Source organism: Ylistrum balloti, unplaced genomic scaffold (assembly GCF_031769215.1).
Source record: "Ylistrum balloti isolate Yb309-2 unplaced genomic scaffold, AGI_CSIRO_Ybal_v1 Utg370186, whole genome shotgun sequence".
Taxonomy (NCBI): domain Eukaryota; kingdom Metazoa; phylum Mollusca; class Bivalvia; order Pectinida; family Pectinidae; genus Ylistrum; species Ylistrum balloti.
This window is the reverse complement of record NW_026782169.1, coordinates 1,169,333-1,188,013: the sequence shown is the minus strand read 5'-3', so window position 1 is coordinate 1,188,013 and position 18,681 is coordinate 1,169,333. Positions and strand designations below refer to the sequence as shown.

General features: G+C 36.1%; 2 protein-coding genes across 2 annotated transcripts; both read left to right on the top strand.

Moving 5' to 3' along the window:
- Positions 1-8,423: 8,423 nt before the first annotated feature.
- On the top strand, positions 8,424-11,998 carry LOC132551241 (uncharacterized). Its single transcript, XM_060215355.1, has 3 exons — positions 8,424-8,446; positions 9,395-9,684; positions 11,277-11,998. Exons 1-3 carry the CDS (start codon positions 8,424-8,426, stop codon positions 11,996-11,998), a joined length of 1,035 nt encoding a protein of 344 aa, XP_060071338.1.
- Positions 11,999-15,584: 3,586 nt separating this feature from the next.
- Positions 15,585-18,541, top strand: LOC132551240 (uncharacterized). The gene is made up of 3 exons (XM_060215354.1): positions 15,585-15,607; positions 15,831-16,120; positions 17,808-18,541. The coding sequence occupies exons 1-3, from the start codon at positions 15,585-15,587 to the stop codon at positions 18,539-18,541; spliced, it is 1,047 nt and encodes a 348-aa protein (XP_060071337.1).
- The last annotated feature ends 140 nt before the right edge of the window (positions 18,542-18,681 follow it).

Sequence of the window (18,681 nt, the reverse complement as noted above, 5' to 3'; positions counted from 1 at the left end):
ATGATTGTATCGACCAATTGTTTAAAAACGAGAAAATCCTATGGACACCTGTTATTTAGTATGAGTGAATTTGCCATAAAAGCTTTTTTTCACTACCAGTTCATGGTTAGTCTATAAAAGCACATGCTGGAAATCCACAAGACTCTGTTTTGTTGTTTGAATTCCAGGCTTCTTGACACAAAAGACGACCGAGTATTGAGTCTCGTAGGTTTGTGATAGCGACGAAAATCAAAGCATATCAGGTACTAATTAGCATGTTTTTGTTAAAATGTGGACACATGATTAGAAAAAAATATCAGTCTACACAGTTCCTTAGGAACATCCATAAACCATTTCTATAACAAAGTGCTGCATTATCAACACAATTCACTCTTTGTGGCTTAGAATTTTTGTAAAGTTATCCTTGCACTGGAAAGCAATACTTCTCTCGGTGTGACGATTGTGAAAAAGAAATCATGATACCATTTATTGTACTGTTCCAGGGTAGAATTCAAATCATTTCATGTCCCAATTGTGCATTGTTTATGTTCTCATTAAACAGTTGTGCCATAAGTAACCAGAGCGAACAAGTGTAAACAGATTTGTTGTGTTCATACGAGCCTTAAGTCAAAATTTAACACCCATTTCATATGCAAGAGTTTAACTGCTGGTGCACAAACATAACGATGTAATATCATTTTGCATTATTTTAAAATTTTTTATTTATTTGTTGAATTTGTGTTCTAATTCATTAGTAAATGCTGTAGGTATAAATTTTTGCACCAATAAGCAAAGAGATGTTAAATTTCTACCCATCTGATATTTCATAGATGTATTTGAATAAATGAAAGTTTGTGTCTGTATTCATATACAGTGTTTACTCTCAAAAATATTTATTATCAATGCAGTGTCTTTTTTTGATGACTAATTCTCAGTAATTTTACAGTTATATCCAAGTGATTGTTGTCTGAGTTTTTGTAATGTAGAGTTATCTGCCCTTGTGGGCATATATCGATTATTATGTCATTAGTATGCAGGAGAATATAACTTTATTTTCTCAAAAGTTATCATGTTATTCTCTAGCAATCAAGTGATTAATGATTATTACCTGCTCACAAGAGGAGATAACTCTGAATTATGAAAAGACAAACTTCTCAAGAAAGTTCAAAAACAAGCATTCAAATTTTATTTATTTGATTTTAAAAAAATCATAAAAATTAAGTCTTGATGACACTGATTAATAATTATGAAATCTCATTTAGCTTCAATTCACAAGTTCAATCATCGCACAGCAAGTAATTTATACCTAAAATGATCTTATGTGTAGCTGATATTTGATAAACATGATATACTTGCCAGCCGAACAGAATAGAAAAATCACAAAGTTTATAGTACTCAAATTACATTCTACAACATCAGTAGTTATAGAGTTCTTCACATTTCACATCGGTCGTAATTGGGTAAAAATCATGAAATATGTTTACAGATGATAAAGTATGTGATTCAAATTGTTGTGAATAAAGTTAAAAACAACTCATTGATAGGCGTGGATTGTGTGACATCATGTTGTCAGATTATTACTATTATAAGGAAATGTAGAGGTATTGAACACGGGTATTTAGGTTTCGAAATTATGACAAGTCCAGATCAAAATATTGTAAAGGTTGTTTACTGGTTTTAAACTTTTACAAATATACAAAATATTGATGCAGAATGAATTCATTTTTTCATGAAAATCATGTATGGATCTCTTATAAGTAATTTCATTTTCAAATATTTTTTGGTTTAAATTTGAATATATTGCATCCCCCAAAAGAGTGAAAAATAATCCCCTCCAGACTGGGACTGGTCATCAGGGTATATCAGGTATAGATATATATACAGCTTGTGTAGAATAATAGTAATGTATGAAAGGAAACAGTGTGATTTTAAAATTTTCTCATCCATAGACCTAAAACACCTGAATTAGAAATCGAACATTCTAAACAAACAGTTTAAAAATTCTTCAGAAAAGTCGAAATATTCTAAAATAAAAAAAGTTTTAAAATTTGAAGTAAAAAGTCAAAATATACTACATTGAGGAAAAAAAGATGTAATTAATTTCTAGATTAAAAGTAAAAATATTCTGAATGAAAAGTGAAAATATTCTAAATTAAATTGAAAACGTTGAAAAATTGTCGATAAAAAATGTGAATATTCTTTCTTTAAAAGTTAGAATATTCTAGATGAAGTAGTTAAGATATTCTCATTGTTAAGAATTTGAAATGTTGTCAATAAGAAAATGGATTATTCTATTTAAAAAAGTAAAATATTCTGAAGAAGAAATTTAAAATGATTTAAATATTTAAAAGTTAAAATGCTCTTAAAAAAGTGAAAATATTCTTTTTTTAGAAGTGATTATCTTTTGATATTAAGACATCCAAACATTCGAAATACGAACTTAACACATTCTAAATAAACAAACAAGTAATGAATATTTTCCTTGATACGACAATTAATAAAGAAGTTTTTGTATCAAAAAATTTCTCAAGAAGATTTAAGAAAAAAAATCTTTTGGTAGTTTCATTATTAGAATATGTTACTTCAATTACCATGCCGTATGTGCAGTTACTTCAATTACCATGCAGTATGGGTAGAGAAAAAATATGCTAGAGACAATCTTATTTAACATCGATCATCATATACATGATCATCAACGTGTTGTGCTGATTTCTCCAAGTCAGGGATTATTTCTGTAGTATCTTTATGTACAGTCATTTTTGTTATATTGTTAAATTATGTAGAGAAAAGAACACCCAATGTTTCATTTTTGGGGAAAAATACATAAAATTACCTTTGATATCGATATGGAGTACCTGTATTAACAGCAAAAACACAGAACTTTGAACAAAACAATTATTTTTTAAATTTTAAGATGAATTAAGATTGAATATGGCATACAATTGGTATCTTGTCTTTGAGGTGATTTTGTGGTAACTTGTAACTGCTTTCTCATAAAATGTTTATTGCTAAAAGCATATAACTTTAATTAGCGGATTTGAAGCAATGAATTATGGACATTTTATTTGGTTGGTTATTGTTTGGCCAGAGGTGTGGCTTGCTGCGCTCATTGTGTGATGTGAAGACGTTGATATGCAGTATGGTAACTGATGACAGTTTGCAGAGGAATTCGTATATGTTTTAACATTGCAGTTTCAATATTAATTTGCTGTTCTAATTACTAATGTTGTTTTCTCTTTGAAAGTGTGGAAAAATGTGAGAAAATGAAACAAAGATATTGTTCGTGTCGGCATCAGGCAGTGAATTAGATGAGGAAGTAAATTTAACTGTTTAGACAATATACAGAATGAGTTGTGGCCTGTCTGGTTGTTAGATAGACAAGGACGGCAGATTGCTGGGAAAAATGGACTGTTTCAAATAAAGATAAAGTGAACGAGTTTCATATTGGCCAGTGAAATGATGAATGTCTAAAATATTGTGTTTTTGGTACAATGCAAGACCATCATGAATACTCCTTTATTTGAACAAGTGTAGAATTTGTAGTTCACAGTTTACAAAGAAGGGAAAATAGTACTTTATATCCTTGTTTGAACAGAATCAAAAGGGTGTTGTTAATTGAACTGGTGTTGATAGTTTGTAGTTCATGGTTTACAAAGAAAGACCAACCATGCTTTGTATCCCTTTCTTGAAGAGAATCAAAAAGATTCTTCTAATGGACATGTGCATAGTTAGTTGTTCACAGTTTACAAAGAAACAATATCCTTATTTTTTGAAGGAAACTGTTTCAAGGGAAGTAAGTCTTACTTCTAGGACTGACATTGTTTTGCTTCATCTCTAGACTGCTAAAGCTTGAAAATAAGGTAGATATTATTCAAAAGAAAGATATATTAGTTATGTACATTAAGGTACAGCATTGACATACTGACTGTGAGCTTGTGTTGGAGGCTAGTTATTGTATACACTTTGTGTAGGTATGTTTCTGTGTAGAGGAATTTACAGCATTTTAAACATAAATATATATATTCATGTATAGCATTGTCATTTGTGTCACTACATACACTGGTAATTTATGATTTCATTGAAATTTGAATTAAAAAATCTTAGTTTGAAAAAAAAAACGTGAATTTTCTTGTTTTGTTATCACATATGCTCATTCACTTCTATATTTGTCCATCACTTCTTGTACTCTTTATGCCCACAGGTATGCTTTTCTGTTCACTCACTCCTCTGCATGCCCATAGGATATGCTAGTCAGCTCACCCACTCCTCCGTTTGTCCATTGTATAATTTGTCAGCTCTCTCACTCACTCCTCCGTGGAAACCGTCGTGGAGCATGTGCAGCGACCCAGGCCATACGACGCTGACGTCGAGCAGGGGTAAGGTGTGGACCAACGTAGGGGCGACGTGCTCTTACACCAACATCTAGTAATCGATTCCTTACAGTTTTTGAACTTAGAGGACGCCCATGATTTCCAAGAACATTTAGTGCACTCTCAACGGCAGTAAGGCGCCGATTACGCACATGAGAGACGACGATATAGCGATCCTGACGTCGTGACGTTACGCGCGGACGTCCTGACCTAGGTCGATCGGCCAATCGCCCAGTTTCCCGAAGACGTCTTACGAGACGTTCTATGGTGGAAACATTGACACCAAAGTGCTTAGCAACCTGATTTTGCAGCTGTCCTTGCATCAGCATCTGAATGGTCTGACCCCTCTGAACTTCTGTGAGTCGTGCCATTCTTAAAACGAATCAAATTCTCAATTAATTTTAGGGAAGCAGTTGGTCTGTATAAAGACTTACGAAGAGTGACTTGACCAACGCTGCATGAGACCAGAACAACACGGTGCACAAGATTCTTGTTTTTTTCTTCCTCCATTTACCAGAGCTGCGCACTGTACCGTGACTAGATTTTCGATACATGACAAGGTGTAATATGACCTAATTACTCAATCCACAAGTTTCACTTTATTTGGAGAACGCGTTTTCAAAATATCGGAATAAATATTATCCTGCGTTTCTTTATCCTTTCAGTATATTAATTTCACGAAGAAAAAAGTTTGAATTAAGAATAGATATCAACAAGAATTTAAATAAGTACCAAATAATGTTATTATAAATCAGCAAAGACAACCCCCCCACCCCCACCCCTCCTTGAAATTCTAGTGGTTACGATCACTAACGATCTATGCAGAGATCGTTGGAGATCGTCACCATTGGAAATTGTACCAAAGACACCCAAATGAATAGCTTTACCTTTTTATGCGGATTTATATTAGATAAAGTAGAGCGATGACAAACAAATAAATTCGTTCATCTCTGACTGGTCAGTACTGCTAAGGGCATATTTTTTTTAAATTCGGAGGCGACTGACAAAAATCTAGAGGGATCGGGGAAAAAAATCTAGCACAGGAGTGGCACTAGCCCAATCATTCAAGAAATTTCGTAATTTTCATATGTAATAACACTGACTTGGTATAGGTCAATGTCAATTAAGGTCATTAAGAGATAAACCGTTTACAAAGAGTTTCGGTAAATCAACACATGTATGGTATCTATTGAAAATATTGTTAAATCCAGGTAAATAAAGCCATTGGCGGGTTTATGATAATTGAATTTCAGTTGTGTGTACAAAATGATGACTGAGAGAAACTGGGAAACGATGTCATACTGCTCATTTTATGTCCTGCTATCAGGGTTTGGTCAAAATCAATCGTTTATACACTGCATGGATATGTCAAATTTGTCACCATACAACTAATATATATAAATATACAGTCGAACCTCGTTATCTCGAAGTCGACGGGACCATAGGAAAACCTCGAGTTATCCGAATATACGATTTAATTCGAATGTGTGAAGTTTGGCGAGGACCAACGAAATACTTCGAATTAAACGGGGTCGTCGAAACATACTGGTTCGAAATAATGAGGCTCAACTGTGTTATATCTCCAATGTTACGTGTTGATGACAGACTAGTCATCGTGTAGTCATCGAAACGTCACTCTAATCTTCTACTGGTTGTGTTAAGATGAAGGTGACCTTGTAGTCATCGAAACGTTACACTCCAATCTTCTACTGGTTGTGTTAAGATGAAGGTGACCGTGTAGACATCGGAACGTCACACTCTAATCTTCTACTGGTTGTATTATAAGATGAAGGTGACCGTGTAGACATCGAAATGTCACACTCGAATCTTCTACTAGTGTTATAAGATGAAGGGGACTGTGTAGTTATCGGAACGTCACAATCTAATTTTCTACAGGTTGTGTGTTATAAGATGAAGGTGACCGTGTAGTCATCGTCACACTCTAATCTTCTACTGGCTGTGTTATAAGATGAAGGTGCCCGTGGAGTCATCGAATTGTCACACTCTAATCTTCTACTGGTTGTGTTAAGATCACCGTGTAGGTCACACCTTCTACTGGTTGTGTTATAAGACAGTCATCGAAACATCACACTCTAATCTTCTACTGGTTGTGTTATAAGATGAAGGTGACCGTGTAGTCATCGAAACATCACACTCTAATCTTCTACTGGTTGTGTTATAAGATGAAGGTGACCGTGTAGTCTACACTCTAATCTGGTTGTGTTATAAGATGAAGGTGACCGTGTAGACACACTCTAATCTCCTACTGGTTGTGTTAAACGTGTAGTCACACACTTCTCCTACTGGTTGTGTTATAAGATGAAGGTGACTTTATCTACGTCACATTCCAATCTTCTACTGGTTGTGTTATAAGATGAAGGTGACCGTGTAGACATCGAAACGTCACACTCTAATCTTCTACTGGTTGTGTTAAGATCAAGGTGACCGTGTAGACATCGAAACGTCACACTCCAATCTTCTACTGGTTGTGTTATAAGATGAAGGTGACCGTGTAGTCATCGAAACGTCACTCTGATCTTCTACTGGTTGTGTTAAGATGAAGGTGACCGTGTAGACATCGAAACGTCACATTCCAATCTTCTACTGGTTGTGTTATAAGATGAAGGTGACCGTGTAGACATCGAAACGTCACACTCTAATCTTCTACTGGTTGTGTTATAAGACAAAGGTGACCGTGTAGTCATCGAAACGTCACACTCTAATCTTCTACTGGTTGTGTTATAAGATGAAGGTGACCGTGTAGTCATCGGAACGTCACACTCTAATCTTCTACTGGTTGTGTTATAAGATGAAGGTGACCGTGTAGACATCGAAATGTCACACTCTAATCTTCTACTGGTTGTGTTATAAGATGAAGGTGCCCGTAGAGTCATCGAATTGTCACACTCCAATCTTCTACTGGTTGTGTTAAGATCAAGGTGACCGTGTAGATATCGAAACGTCACACTCCAATTTTCTACTGGTTGTGTTATAAGATGAAGGTGACCGTGTAGTCATCGAAACGTCACTCTGATCTTCTACTGGTTGTGTTAAGATCAAGGTGACCGTGTAGACATCGAAACGTCACATTCCAATCTTCAACTGGTTGTGTTATAAGATGAAGGTGACCGTGTAGTCATCGAAACATCACACTCTAATCTTCTACTGGTTGTGTTATAAGATGAAGGTGACCGTGTAGTCATCGAAACATCACACTCTAATCTTCTACTGGTTGTGTTATAAGATGAAGGTGACCGTGTAGTCATCGAAACATCACACTCTAATCTTCTACTGGTTGTGTTATAAGATGAAGGTGACCGTGTAGTCATCGTCACACTCTAATCTCCTACTGGTTGTGTTATAAGATGAAGGTGACCGTGTAGTCATCGTCACACTCTAATCTCCTACTGGTTGTGTTATAAGATGAAGGTGACCGTGTAGTCATCGTCACACTCTAATCTCCTACTGGTTGTGTTATAAGATGAAGGTGACCGTGCAGTTATCGAAACGTCACACTCTAATCTTCTACTGGTTGTGTTATAAGATGAAGGTGACCGTGTAGTCATCGTCACACTCTAATCTTCTACTGGTTGTGTTATAAGATGAAGGTGACCGTGTAGTCATCGTCACGCTCTAATCTTATACCTGTTGTGTAATAAGATCTTCTATCTTATTGACATTACCAACCTGAAGAAAACGTCAATCAACTTTTAATTTTATCTCACTTCTCAATCCTAACCTACTCTATCATTATACGAATATTGTCCTACAGCAATGTATGTAAACATGAAATGTTTCAAATTCTTATTTTCTCACATTCCTGCCACAAAACAAGTTAAATGGTACCAATACTATGTATATTACACTTTTTCGTGAATGTTTTATTTGAAAACTTTCGATAAAGAAATGGATTAAAAGAAAAAACGAGGCATGGACTTGCTAAAATGATGATTCTTGATCAACTTACGTATCTATGAACATGTAGGTTATAGCTATCACAGGTAGATACACGATACAATATTATTACTTGATAAACTATCTTCCGTGTTGTCAATATTGTGGTCATATGTCACCATGGATCAGACTGTTCTAAACAGGTAGGAGTCAGAATGTCTTATAAAGGTACGGGCCAGAATGTCCTAAACAGGTAGGGACCAGATTGACCTAAACAGGTAGGGGCCAGAATGCTCTAGACAGGTAGGGGGTCAGAATATCTTAAACAGGTAGGGGTCAGAATGCCCTCGACAGGTAGGGATCAGAATGCCCTAGACAGGTAGTGACCAGATTGACCTAAACAGGCAGAACATTGTATTACAGGTGATGGTTTGATGTTACAATGGACAAGACTCCGCAACAGGTAGGACATGTTTGTTGTGTTAAAGCTAGGAGATGATTGGATGTTTGATTTTGGATGGCGGAAGAAAAACTGAGTTTTACTGGAGAAAAAACAACAATCTGTTGTCAGTACCTGAACCTAATGACTGCCCCACGTAGGCCTTGAAATCGCTACCCAGGGGTGGAGGTCTGGTGATAAAGACGGTCAGACGCCTCAACCACTCGGCAACCGGATCCCCTTGTCGGATTTTTTTTTTTTTTTTATCATTGTCGACACCATTTTTGGTTTCGTGATTACATCACTGATGTTGTCTGTCTATCTTTACTTTCGGTTGAGTCGCCAGATTTGTGTCTATGTTCATTTAGTATATGTTCGTCAGCTGAGGCTGATAAAATGTATCCTGATTTATCAACCCAAGACAAGATTAGATTGGTCGAGGACACAGTGAGAGGTCAATGTGACCTTGTCTTCTGTGGAAAAAAATAGGCAGATAAAGAAAAAACGTACAAAGCTTCTTCGTGAAGTCGATTACATAAGAAAATATACTCTCGCACAGAGCTCCATCATAAAGATGAAGCTAAAAGGAGATATGGTTTTCATATATCCCTATGTCAACCTTGTAACTGAAATAAGACTCGCAACTGGATATTTTTCATATGGGGAAAATTTCGGTTGTCACTTCTTTAAAATGTATTTATTTCTTTTGAAGGGATGCTTTATCACATGATCTTGAGACAAAAGGTTACTCCGTGGTTCCGAATGTGGTGACAAAGGAAGAATGTGACGTCTACACCCAACAGTACAAGGACTGGGTGGCCAAGTTTGGGGACGACGCCCCCTTCAGTCACGACTCTCTGATGCACTACTATAGAGTCGGCCATTTTGATGCCACGTGGAGGGTGCGACTGAAAGCCAAACCCGTCTTTGCTTCTCTTTGGAAGACAGAGAAACTACTAAGTAGCATGGACGGGATAGCAATTGGTATACCACCAGAACACGGTAATTAAAAACTTAATCTGAACGAAAGATTTCACAAAATTTGAAATCAAAATTAGTTCGAACAATTGAAAAGCTTACAGGAAAAGTACACTGAATATTACATCAACTGTTATGTAAAAAGTTATCTCATCAACGTCATGCCAACCAAAGACAAATCCAATTATGGTGACGTTTTCTTATAAGATAATCGCTATAGAAGATAACGCAACTATCAGAACCAGTATTTTATATCGATATATGACATACAACAACGAAAATACCAACATGTCAACAGAATCATAATTCGCAATCAAATTCAATGAAACTGATGCAAAATATGAACAAATGAAATATGAATGCGGCTTCATCGACGACAACCATCTTGTAAATCTAGGTAAATCCAAGTAATGTCACGTTTTCAAATGAGAACAATGTAAACAACTGGTAAACAAGTGATAAAGTGGAAAAACAACAGAATTAACAAATTTACTAACTAACATCAAACAGGTCCAACTTCACATCAGGCATGGATATAGAATATTCCCCAAAGGGATCATTATGATCACCGTACATTTCATCATCCTGGCATCTTTCGAAGACGTGTTTTGTGAGAGTTTCCGTCAGTTACCGACATCTTGCACGAAATATAATACTTATTTATACTTTTTTCCATTAGACACCCAAGGCAAGACATAGAGTATTGAATTAATGCTAATATAGAAACACCATATATGGTGAAATCGATAATGTAACTACTATGTACAAATAAATGATAAAGCGAGAAGAAATCGTCAAGCCTAGTCATACAAAGAACATCTCTAATCCACGCAACACGGAAATCATATCTAGGCAGCCCCAGGCAGGAAATTACTATGTTTGTTAATGTCGGTATATTCCAACAACATTCATGACTCATTAATTGGAGCAAAAATCGTTTTGTGAATGGTCCATTAAATCACCGTTAAAAACCAACTCTTGAAGCCAGTGTCTGTAGTATTTAGTTTATTGATATTAAGAGAGTCACGTAGTATCACAACAAGTTCTTAACTAAATCATGAACTATATGGTATACTTTGTAATGTATCACTTGTAATGCAATTAAGTTTTATCCTTCGACCGATTCCTAAAGATCGTCTTTGAAAAGCAATTTCATTATATTTGTTATTTCCTAGGTAGTCCCTGTCATACTTTATGTGATGATGTTATGTGTCGATATCTCCTTAATGTCTTTTTGAAGGTCTGTTTTTCACCAGTCGGTCACTAAGAACGTCTTTTGTCTGTCTGTATTGATAACTTGCACCTGTTTCAATGATATCTAATACTTTCATCCTGGAAAAATAATAATCAATTAAAAAATGTCTAATTGTGCCACAAATCAATAATATTAATATTGACAAAAATAATATGGTTTTTGTTCCATGAAATTTCGCTAATGATATATGTAAAAGCAGGTTTGAGTATAGTACATATTTTTACTAATCACGTGTCATTTGAAGGAAATATATCAACCTTACGATCCTAATGTTGCAATCAATTTGCCTGTTGGAAATAATACGGTCACATATATCCTCAAATATCCAACATTGGTTGTACACCTCTTTTCTCCGTTCCAGGAAAAGGACGATACAGAGAGGAGGGAACCCATTGGTTTCATCTTGATCAAGGACGAACTAGAAAAGGCCCCCATGCTTACCAGGCTGCGGTATATTTAGAAGAAACGACGGAAGAAGATCACAGCCTGAGAGTTCTCGAAAACTCTTACCTTTATCATGATCAATTTCAAGAGGCGTTTCCCCATGCTATGGTACTTGAGGATGAGGAAAAAGAAGAAGAGTTCTTTCCTTTAGAGCAAGAATGGGTCGCCTGGTACAAAGAGCAGGGGTGTACAGAGAAAATAATCACCGTTCCAAAGGGGGGAATGGTAATATGGGATTCGCGTACAGTCCACGATGCTGTTAGACCAAAACGAGGTCGGATTCATTCCGATAGGTGGCGCTTTGTCGTGTTTGTTTGCATGGCGCCAGCTATTTGGGCTGCTGATGAAGACTACAAGACGAAGCAATTTGCATACGATAATTTTCGCAGTACTGCCCACTGGCCTGCGCAGAAAAATATCGTATTCAGGTCAACGGATGGAAATCCGTTCACAAAGAACCGTCGCCATATCTACGCCGTGGACACTATGCCAGATATCGCAAAAACGAGAGAAGCGAAGCTGTTGGCTGGGTTAGAAAGTTACGATTTTAATGATGGCGCTCCGAATGACCCTGGCTGGAGACCTAAGTGGGACTCGTCATCTGTTTACTACCAAAGGTACAGCGATGTGGAAGCGTGATGTTAAAGTGACAGGAAACACGACATTTAATGTTGTAATAGAGACTGGTCGAGATGCTTGATCAATTTAGAGGTGGCTTATTTTAAGCTTCTAGCTGTCCGCGAAATGTCAAGAACATAATGCTGTCGCTCGAGAAAAATTAATTTGATGCAGGGAAATAGTTTTATGTGATTGGACTTTGTTCAATAAATATCAATGATGTGATCTTTTGGAAAAATCTCCATTTTATCTTAGGGAATGTAGGCTTGTGAACAATAAGTCTCTTTATTGTCACGTAGACTTCTGCTCGCCAGTTGATTTCTCAATATTCACATGTTTGCCATAAGTTTAATATGTACAAGATCTGCCAACCACAATATTCTGACATAGGTTACAAATACAACGATATTGTATCCAACCTTTTCATCAGAATTAAGGAACAAATTACTAAACTTTCAAGCTGCAGAAAACAAACAGAATTAAATGAGTACAGCATCGTGCACATACATTCTTTTTCATAATCGTGCTTTTACCAAACAAAACAAATGTATTTTTACTGCACTAGTTTGCATTAAAATGATATTAGCACCGAGATCAACACGATTTACTTTCTAAAAGTTGAAATTTATGAGAAGTACAATCACTGCATACCTTCAAAGCAGTAATACCCCTGTGATTTCACCGTTACTCCAAGCCCATTTCATCCAAACTTTTCAACTAGAAACAAACGCTGCAACAACTGAATGCAAGTGACTTTAGAACTAGTCCTCCGTCAGTTTGTCACCTTTATTTGTAACTGTGGTCTATCTGCGCACATAGTAACTGGTTATTTAAGCATTATTCAAAATGTTAAGCTTCGAGAGCTTTTCTTGAAGGGTCCTAAATATCATGAAACCCCTTCTGTTAATTGGAAAAGGAATTTCAAGATACTTATGGACATTTATAATAACTATGCCAGAGAATGGGTGAAACGAGAACATGCTGTGTTGGATTCACTTTCTGAGGGGTTAAATACATTCGATACAGCAGCTCGAAATTAAAAAAAGGAACACACACACACACGCACCCTCACACATCCTCACACACACACACACACCCTCACAAACACTCACACACGCACCCTCACACATCCTCACACACACACACACACACACCCTCACAAACACTCACACACACACCGTCACATACACAACATACACACACGCACACACACACGTACACACACACACAGCGTTCCTCGTTCAGATAAGATAGATTAGAGCAAAACAAAAAATTAAACTGTGTGTGTGTGTATATATATATAGGTGATGTTATTTCGGCCGAGATACATTGTGTTTCGTATGCTTACCACTTATAAAGCTTATATAAGAAAAAAAAAATAAGATATGAACAACATTGGAGAATACATACCCGGGTAGTTAAATGTTGTATTCCTTACTAACCAAAGATATTTCCTCAAGAGGGTCAGTGAAATTTGTACCTGTAAAACTTAAAGACACACGTGAATAGCGCCCTTCAATTAAAAAGAATTGACAGCTACAAATAATGAAGTTGTTTCAAGTGGTTCGTCCTTTTAGGACTCGTCATTGATACTGAAATTGTAAGCTGACATCTAGGGTGAGACTGCAGAAAAAACATTGACCTAAAACGATATCAAAATGCAGATGGGAAGGTGCAGTAGCCCGATAAATAAATCTTGTAATTTTCAAAAACATTATAACTTTAGAAGTATGGAGGGTTTAAAAGGGCGTTAAGTCCAATTAATTTTGATTTTTTATAAATGATTTAATTTTCAAAAACATTATAACTTTAGAAGTATGGAGGGTTTAAAAGGGCGTTAAGTCCAATTAATTTTGATTTTTTATAAATGATTTAATTTGAATTACTATTTCCTTAGCTTTTACTTTTCTGAATGAACACGTTAATTGCATATTTTGTTTGTTTCAATGATTTTTTTCATTCTTTTTCAAATGTAAATTGTTATAAATTTTATATATACATATATATTCTTCAGAGTTAGTCCGTTTTTTCTTTCTCAGCTTTAGAACTTAAACCATTTTTCTACTTTGGTCGTTGTATTTAGTTATTTTTTCTTTCTGTGTGTTTTATGTAATGTGTTTTCATGAGTGTTGCAGTTTAGAGAGCAAATTCATGTTAATATTCCTACGTCTCTGTTCTTTAGATCTGGTAACAATTAGTTTGTTTTATCTTCTCATGACGTTTAATTTCTGTTGAGTTAATGTTTAAAAATAAAATAATGAATAAATAATAAAAATAATGTTAAAAATATTACACGGACAATAATGAATTCAAATAACTTTAACGAACCTATTAGACATAGCAATAATATATATCTTTTGTCTAACATCTTCGTGTTAGTCTTTCTTTTACTTATATCTTGCCCTTGTTTCATCCACCTAGAGATCGAAAAATATGAAGAGGCAACTGAGCGTGTCGCGGGCTCCAGATCTACGTGGGTCACACGGGAGGCGCTGTTCACAGATTTTTTTTCTAGAACTGCGCCACCCAAACCTTAAATGCACCTTGCTGTTAATAGGAGTTAATGAAACAATATATCAAACAAAAATGTGAAGGAGACACGAAACATTTTGGACTAACGAGCTGTAAGCTTTTATTTAGGCATCGTCAAGTAGCACTTCGCAACTTTTGTATTGAACTTACATCTTAAACAACAATTGCTTATCTCGATCTTTTCCTACACCGAAACCAACATAGACAGTTTCCCTCCTATTGTAAATTTTCCATTTCTGGATAGTAATATCTCTGAATCCTCAACCTATGGTGTCGCAGTTCATTCGATATTCGAGGGCCTGTTCCCATTATCACGATTTTCGTGCAAGAAGTCATCATCTGACAGACAAACTCATAACACAAAGTTTCAAAAGGTGCAACTTGATTAAAGTTATGGTGATGTTTTATTGTCGCCATAATGATCTCATTGTGAAAATTTCTTTGTGCGATATGAAGCTGGACGTGTTTGTTGCTCGTTAGCTTGTCTGTTGATTCCGTTGATGTATACATTGTTTTCATCTGAGAGCGTGACATTAATTACTTTGAATGACCAAGGGTGTTATCGTGACGCAGAAGATGCTTGCTCTTCCGGAACACCAGGTTTTATTCTCCTTGTACTTTTTCAGGAGATTCTGTGTAACTCTTTCTTTTGTTCATATTTTGCCCTAGTTTTATGAAACTTGAGTTTGGATTATGATTATGTTGACATGTTGGTATTTTTCTTGATTTTTTCTTTCTTTTTTGTATTACCAAGCATGTTATTAATGAGGCAATAAGCTGTTTTTTCAAACGTTTCAAATTCTTATCTGTTCGTTTTCCTATCACAAAACGAGTCAAAAGGTAGACCATGTGCGTTTTTTTCGTAAATGTTTTATTTTGAAAATTGCAGATGAGTTTATTTTACACATGCATCAAAGATTAGTTATCTATCATTTATCAAATACATAGCTATGCAGATTGTGAATATCACAGGTAGATACTAATAGTATTGCATAATAAAGTCAATTTGAAATCATAGATAATACTACTTCCGTGTTGCTGTTCTGTGAAAGGCGCTTCTGAATTATAAGTCACCATGGATCAGACTGTTCTAGACAGGTAAAATATAGTTATAAGATAGGTGGAATATATTCCTTTGTCACAGGTAGGAATTGATCTGACGTCACCAAGGACCTGATTGTCCTAGACAGGTAGGACATATTTGTTCTGTTAAGGATAGGGAATGACGTGACGTTACCATGTCCCTGACTGTCCTAGAAAATTGGAAACTTTTGCACCGGGATAGATTGCCACCCCATTAACGTTTATTTTTCTTTTGAAGGGATGCTTTATCACATGATCTTGAAACAAAAGGTTACTCCGTGGTTCCGAATGTGGTGACAAAGGAAGAATGTGACGTCTACACCCAACAGTACAAGGACTGGATGGCCAAGTTTGGGGGCGACGCCCCCTTCAGTCACGACTCTCTGATGCAGTTCTATAGAGTCGGCCATTTTGATGCTACATGGAGGGTGCGACTGAAAGCCAAACCAGTCTTTGCTTCTCTTTGGAAGACAGAGAAACTTCTAAGTAGCATGGACGGGATAGCAATCGGGATACCACCAGAACACGGTAATTAAAAACTTAGATTATCTGAACGAAAGATTTCACAAAATTTGAATTCGGAGTAGGTTATGGTTGGTCACAAATTGAATAAGTGGAAAGCTAACATGAACAATTTTCAAGAGGAATTAAGCTATGTGTCATCTAAAAAGTTTCATTTTCTCAACTTCATATCATCTCAAACAATGATAGTTTAAAAGTATTGTGACGTTTTCTATGAGAGAACTGTGGCAGAAGATAACGAAACTACTAGGAGTAGTTATTTCTATTGATACAATGCAGCCAATTATTTTCCGCGGGAAGAATATTTTCTCTATTTCGCAGTACATTAACGTGATCGCGAAAATATAATACATTTTTTACGTAAAATAATGAGACAAGTGTGCTATAGATGTCTTTCAAGTCCAGATCGCTGAAATTTATTTTGTTAAAATATGATTCCATCTTTTCAAACGAAAATCGTGAATTTTTTACCCGTGAAAATTATCAGCTGGACAGTATATGATATAACACCATAATGTGATAAATTTCTTGCTTCACTATCGAATCAACAGTGAATTAGAAACGCTGTGTGTGGTGAAATTTATGTTACCGTCAATAACGAAATTTCGCAAGAAACCAAAGAAACAGAAATCGCCATGATACTGTTTCTAGTTAACAGGAGAAACAAGCTTTGAGACTTCCTAAAGCTATTTCAAACCTTTTCATACAGATAGCCACAATCCTCCTATAACTCGCCAATCTATTAAGAAGTCTGTTGTAGCTAACACCGTACTTTTAAATCAGAAATACCCCTGTTGTTTCCTTAAGTTACTCTAAGTCAATTTTATTCAAATTTTTTCAACTACAAACAAACGCTGCAACAACTGACCCATTTGTTGTTGTTTTTTTTGTTTTCTGTTTTTGTTTTTTTTGTGTGTGTGTGTGGTTCTTTTTTTTTCTTCGTCATGTCAGTTGAATATCTCCTTTCGATCCTTTCAAATCGTCAAGCTCGTTTATATTGACCTTTTTCGAACATTACTTGTTTACTAACTAACCGGGGCAGATCGCTTTGTGGATGGTCCAATATAAACCAATACATATAGCCAGGGACAATATTGTATGAGTGGAATCACAACACGTTACCTAAACCCTAAACTAGACAGCAGACATCGTAATGTACCACACGTAATGCAAAGAGCTTTTATCCATTGACCAATTCCTAAAGGCAGCATCTCATCTTCAAACAGACTCCATTTTATTCTTAGTTGTCCCAATAATTTTCTCTCTTTGTGGATCACATAGTCCTCCTTAATGTCTTTTCGTTTTAGGAGGTCTTTTCCACCAGCCGACCTCTGACAGCTGATATCTGTCTGTATATATGGTTTCCGCCTTCCAATGATAACTTTAATAATTCTGTCCTCAGGAAAAAAACAATAACTGTCAAAGCAATTTCAGGGACGTATCATACAGTATTATACGTCCCTGGTAATTTATTGCACCAATGTTCATTTTTCTTAAATTTGACAAAAGAATGTGATTTTTGTTGACATATGTCAACGCAGGTTTTTGTATAAACATATCTAAGGATGAGTTGTCATTCGCAGAAAAACGTATCAATCAATACTTACGTTGTCGATGAATGGCATTTCAAATTATTTCAAAACTTGATCAGCAACAGTTTATCGTTACATTTTCCTCATTTCCTTCAATCCAGGAATAGGACAATACAGAGACGAATGGACAAATTGGTTTCATCTTGACCAACGACGAGCTAGAAAAGGGCTCCATGTTTACCAGGCAGATGTATACTTAGAGGAAACGACCGAGGAAGATCACAGCCTAAGAGTTCTCGAAAACTCTCATCTTTATCATGATACATTCCAGGAGGTTTTCCATGACGCGCTGGTACTTGAGGACGAGGAAAATGGAGAAGAGTTCTTTATCTTTAAGCAAGAATGGGTCGCCTGGTACAAAGAGCAGGGGTGTACAGAGAAAATAATCACCGTCCCAAAGGGGGGAATGGTAATATGGGATTCGCGCACAGTCCACGATGCTGTTAGACCAAAACGAGGTAGGATTCATTCCGATAGGTGGCGCTTTGTCGTGTTTGTTTGTATGGCGCCAGCTATTTGGGCTGCTGATGAAGATTACAAGACAAAACAATTTGCATACGATAATTTTCTCTGTACAGCCCACTGGCCTGCACAGAAAAGTATCGTTTTCAAATCAACCGAAGAAAGTCCGTTCACAAAGAACCGTCGCCATATCTACGCTGTGGACACTATGCCAGATATCGCAAAAACGAGAGAAGCGAAATTGTTGGCTGGGTTAGAACGTTACGATTTCAATGATGGCGCTCCGAATGACCCTGGCTGGAGACCTAAGTGGGACTCGTCATCTGTTTACTACCAAAGGTACAGCAGTATACGACATTTGATGTTATTATAGAACCACATTTGTAGTTCTAGATGTCTGATCGGTGTGGCGACGAACAATTTGAAACTTTAAGCTAATCAGGAAAGTTCCAGAACATTTTCCACTCACTCGGAAAAAAATAATTTGAAGAATGAAAAATATTATTTGTGTTT

Coding starts and splice junctions, on each gene's coding strand:
- LOC132551241 (XM_060215355.1), top strand. CDS start 8,424: ATGGATCAGACTGTTCTAAACAG. Junction 8,447..9,394: donor GATCAGACTGTTCTAAACAG/GTAGGAGTCAGA, acceptor TTTCTTTTGAAG/GGATGCTTTATCACATGATC. Junction 9,685..11,276: donor TGGTATACCACCAGAACACG/GTAATTAAAAAC, acceptor TCTCCGTTCCAG/GAAAAGGACGATACAGAGAG.
- LOC132551240 (XM_060215354.1), top strand. CDS start 15,585: ATGGATCAGACTGTTCTAGACAG. Junction 15,608..15,830: donor GATCAGACTGTTCTAGACAG/GTAAAATATAGT, acceptor TTTCTTTTGAAG/GGATGCTTTATCACATGATC. Junction 16,121..17,807: donor CGGGATACCACCAGAACACG/GTAATTAAAAAC, acceptor CCTTCAATCCAG/GAATAGGACAATACAGAGAC.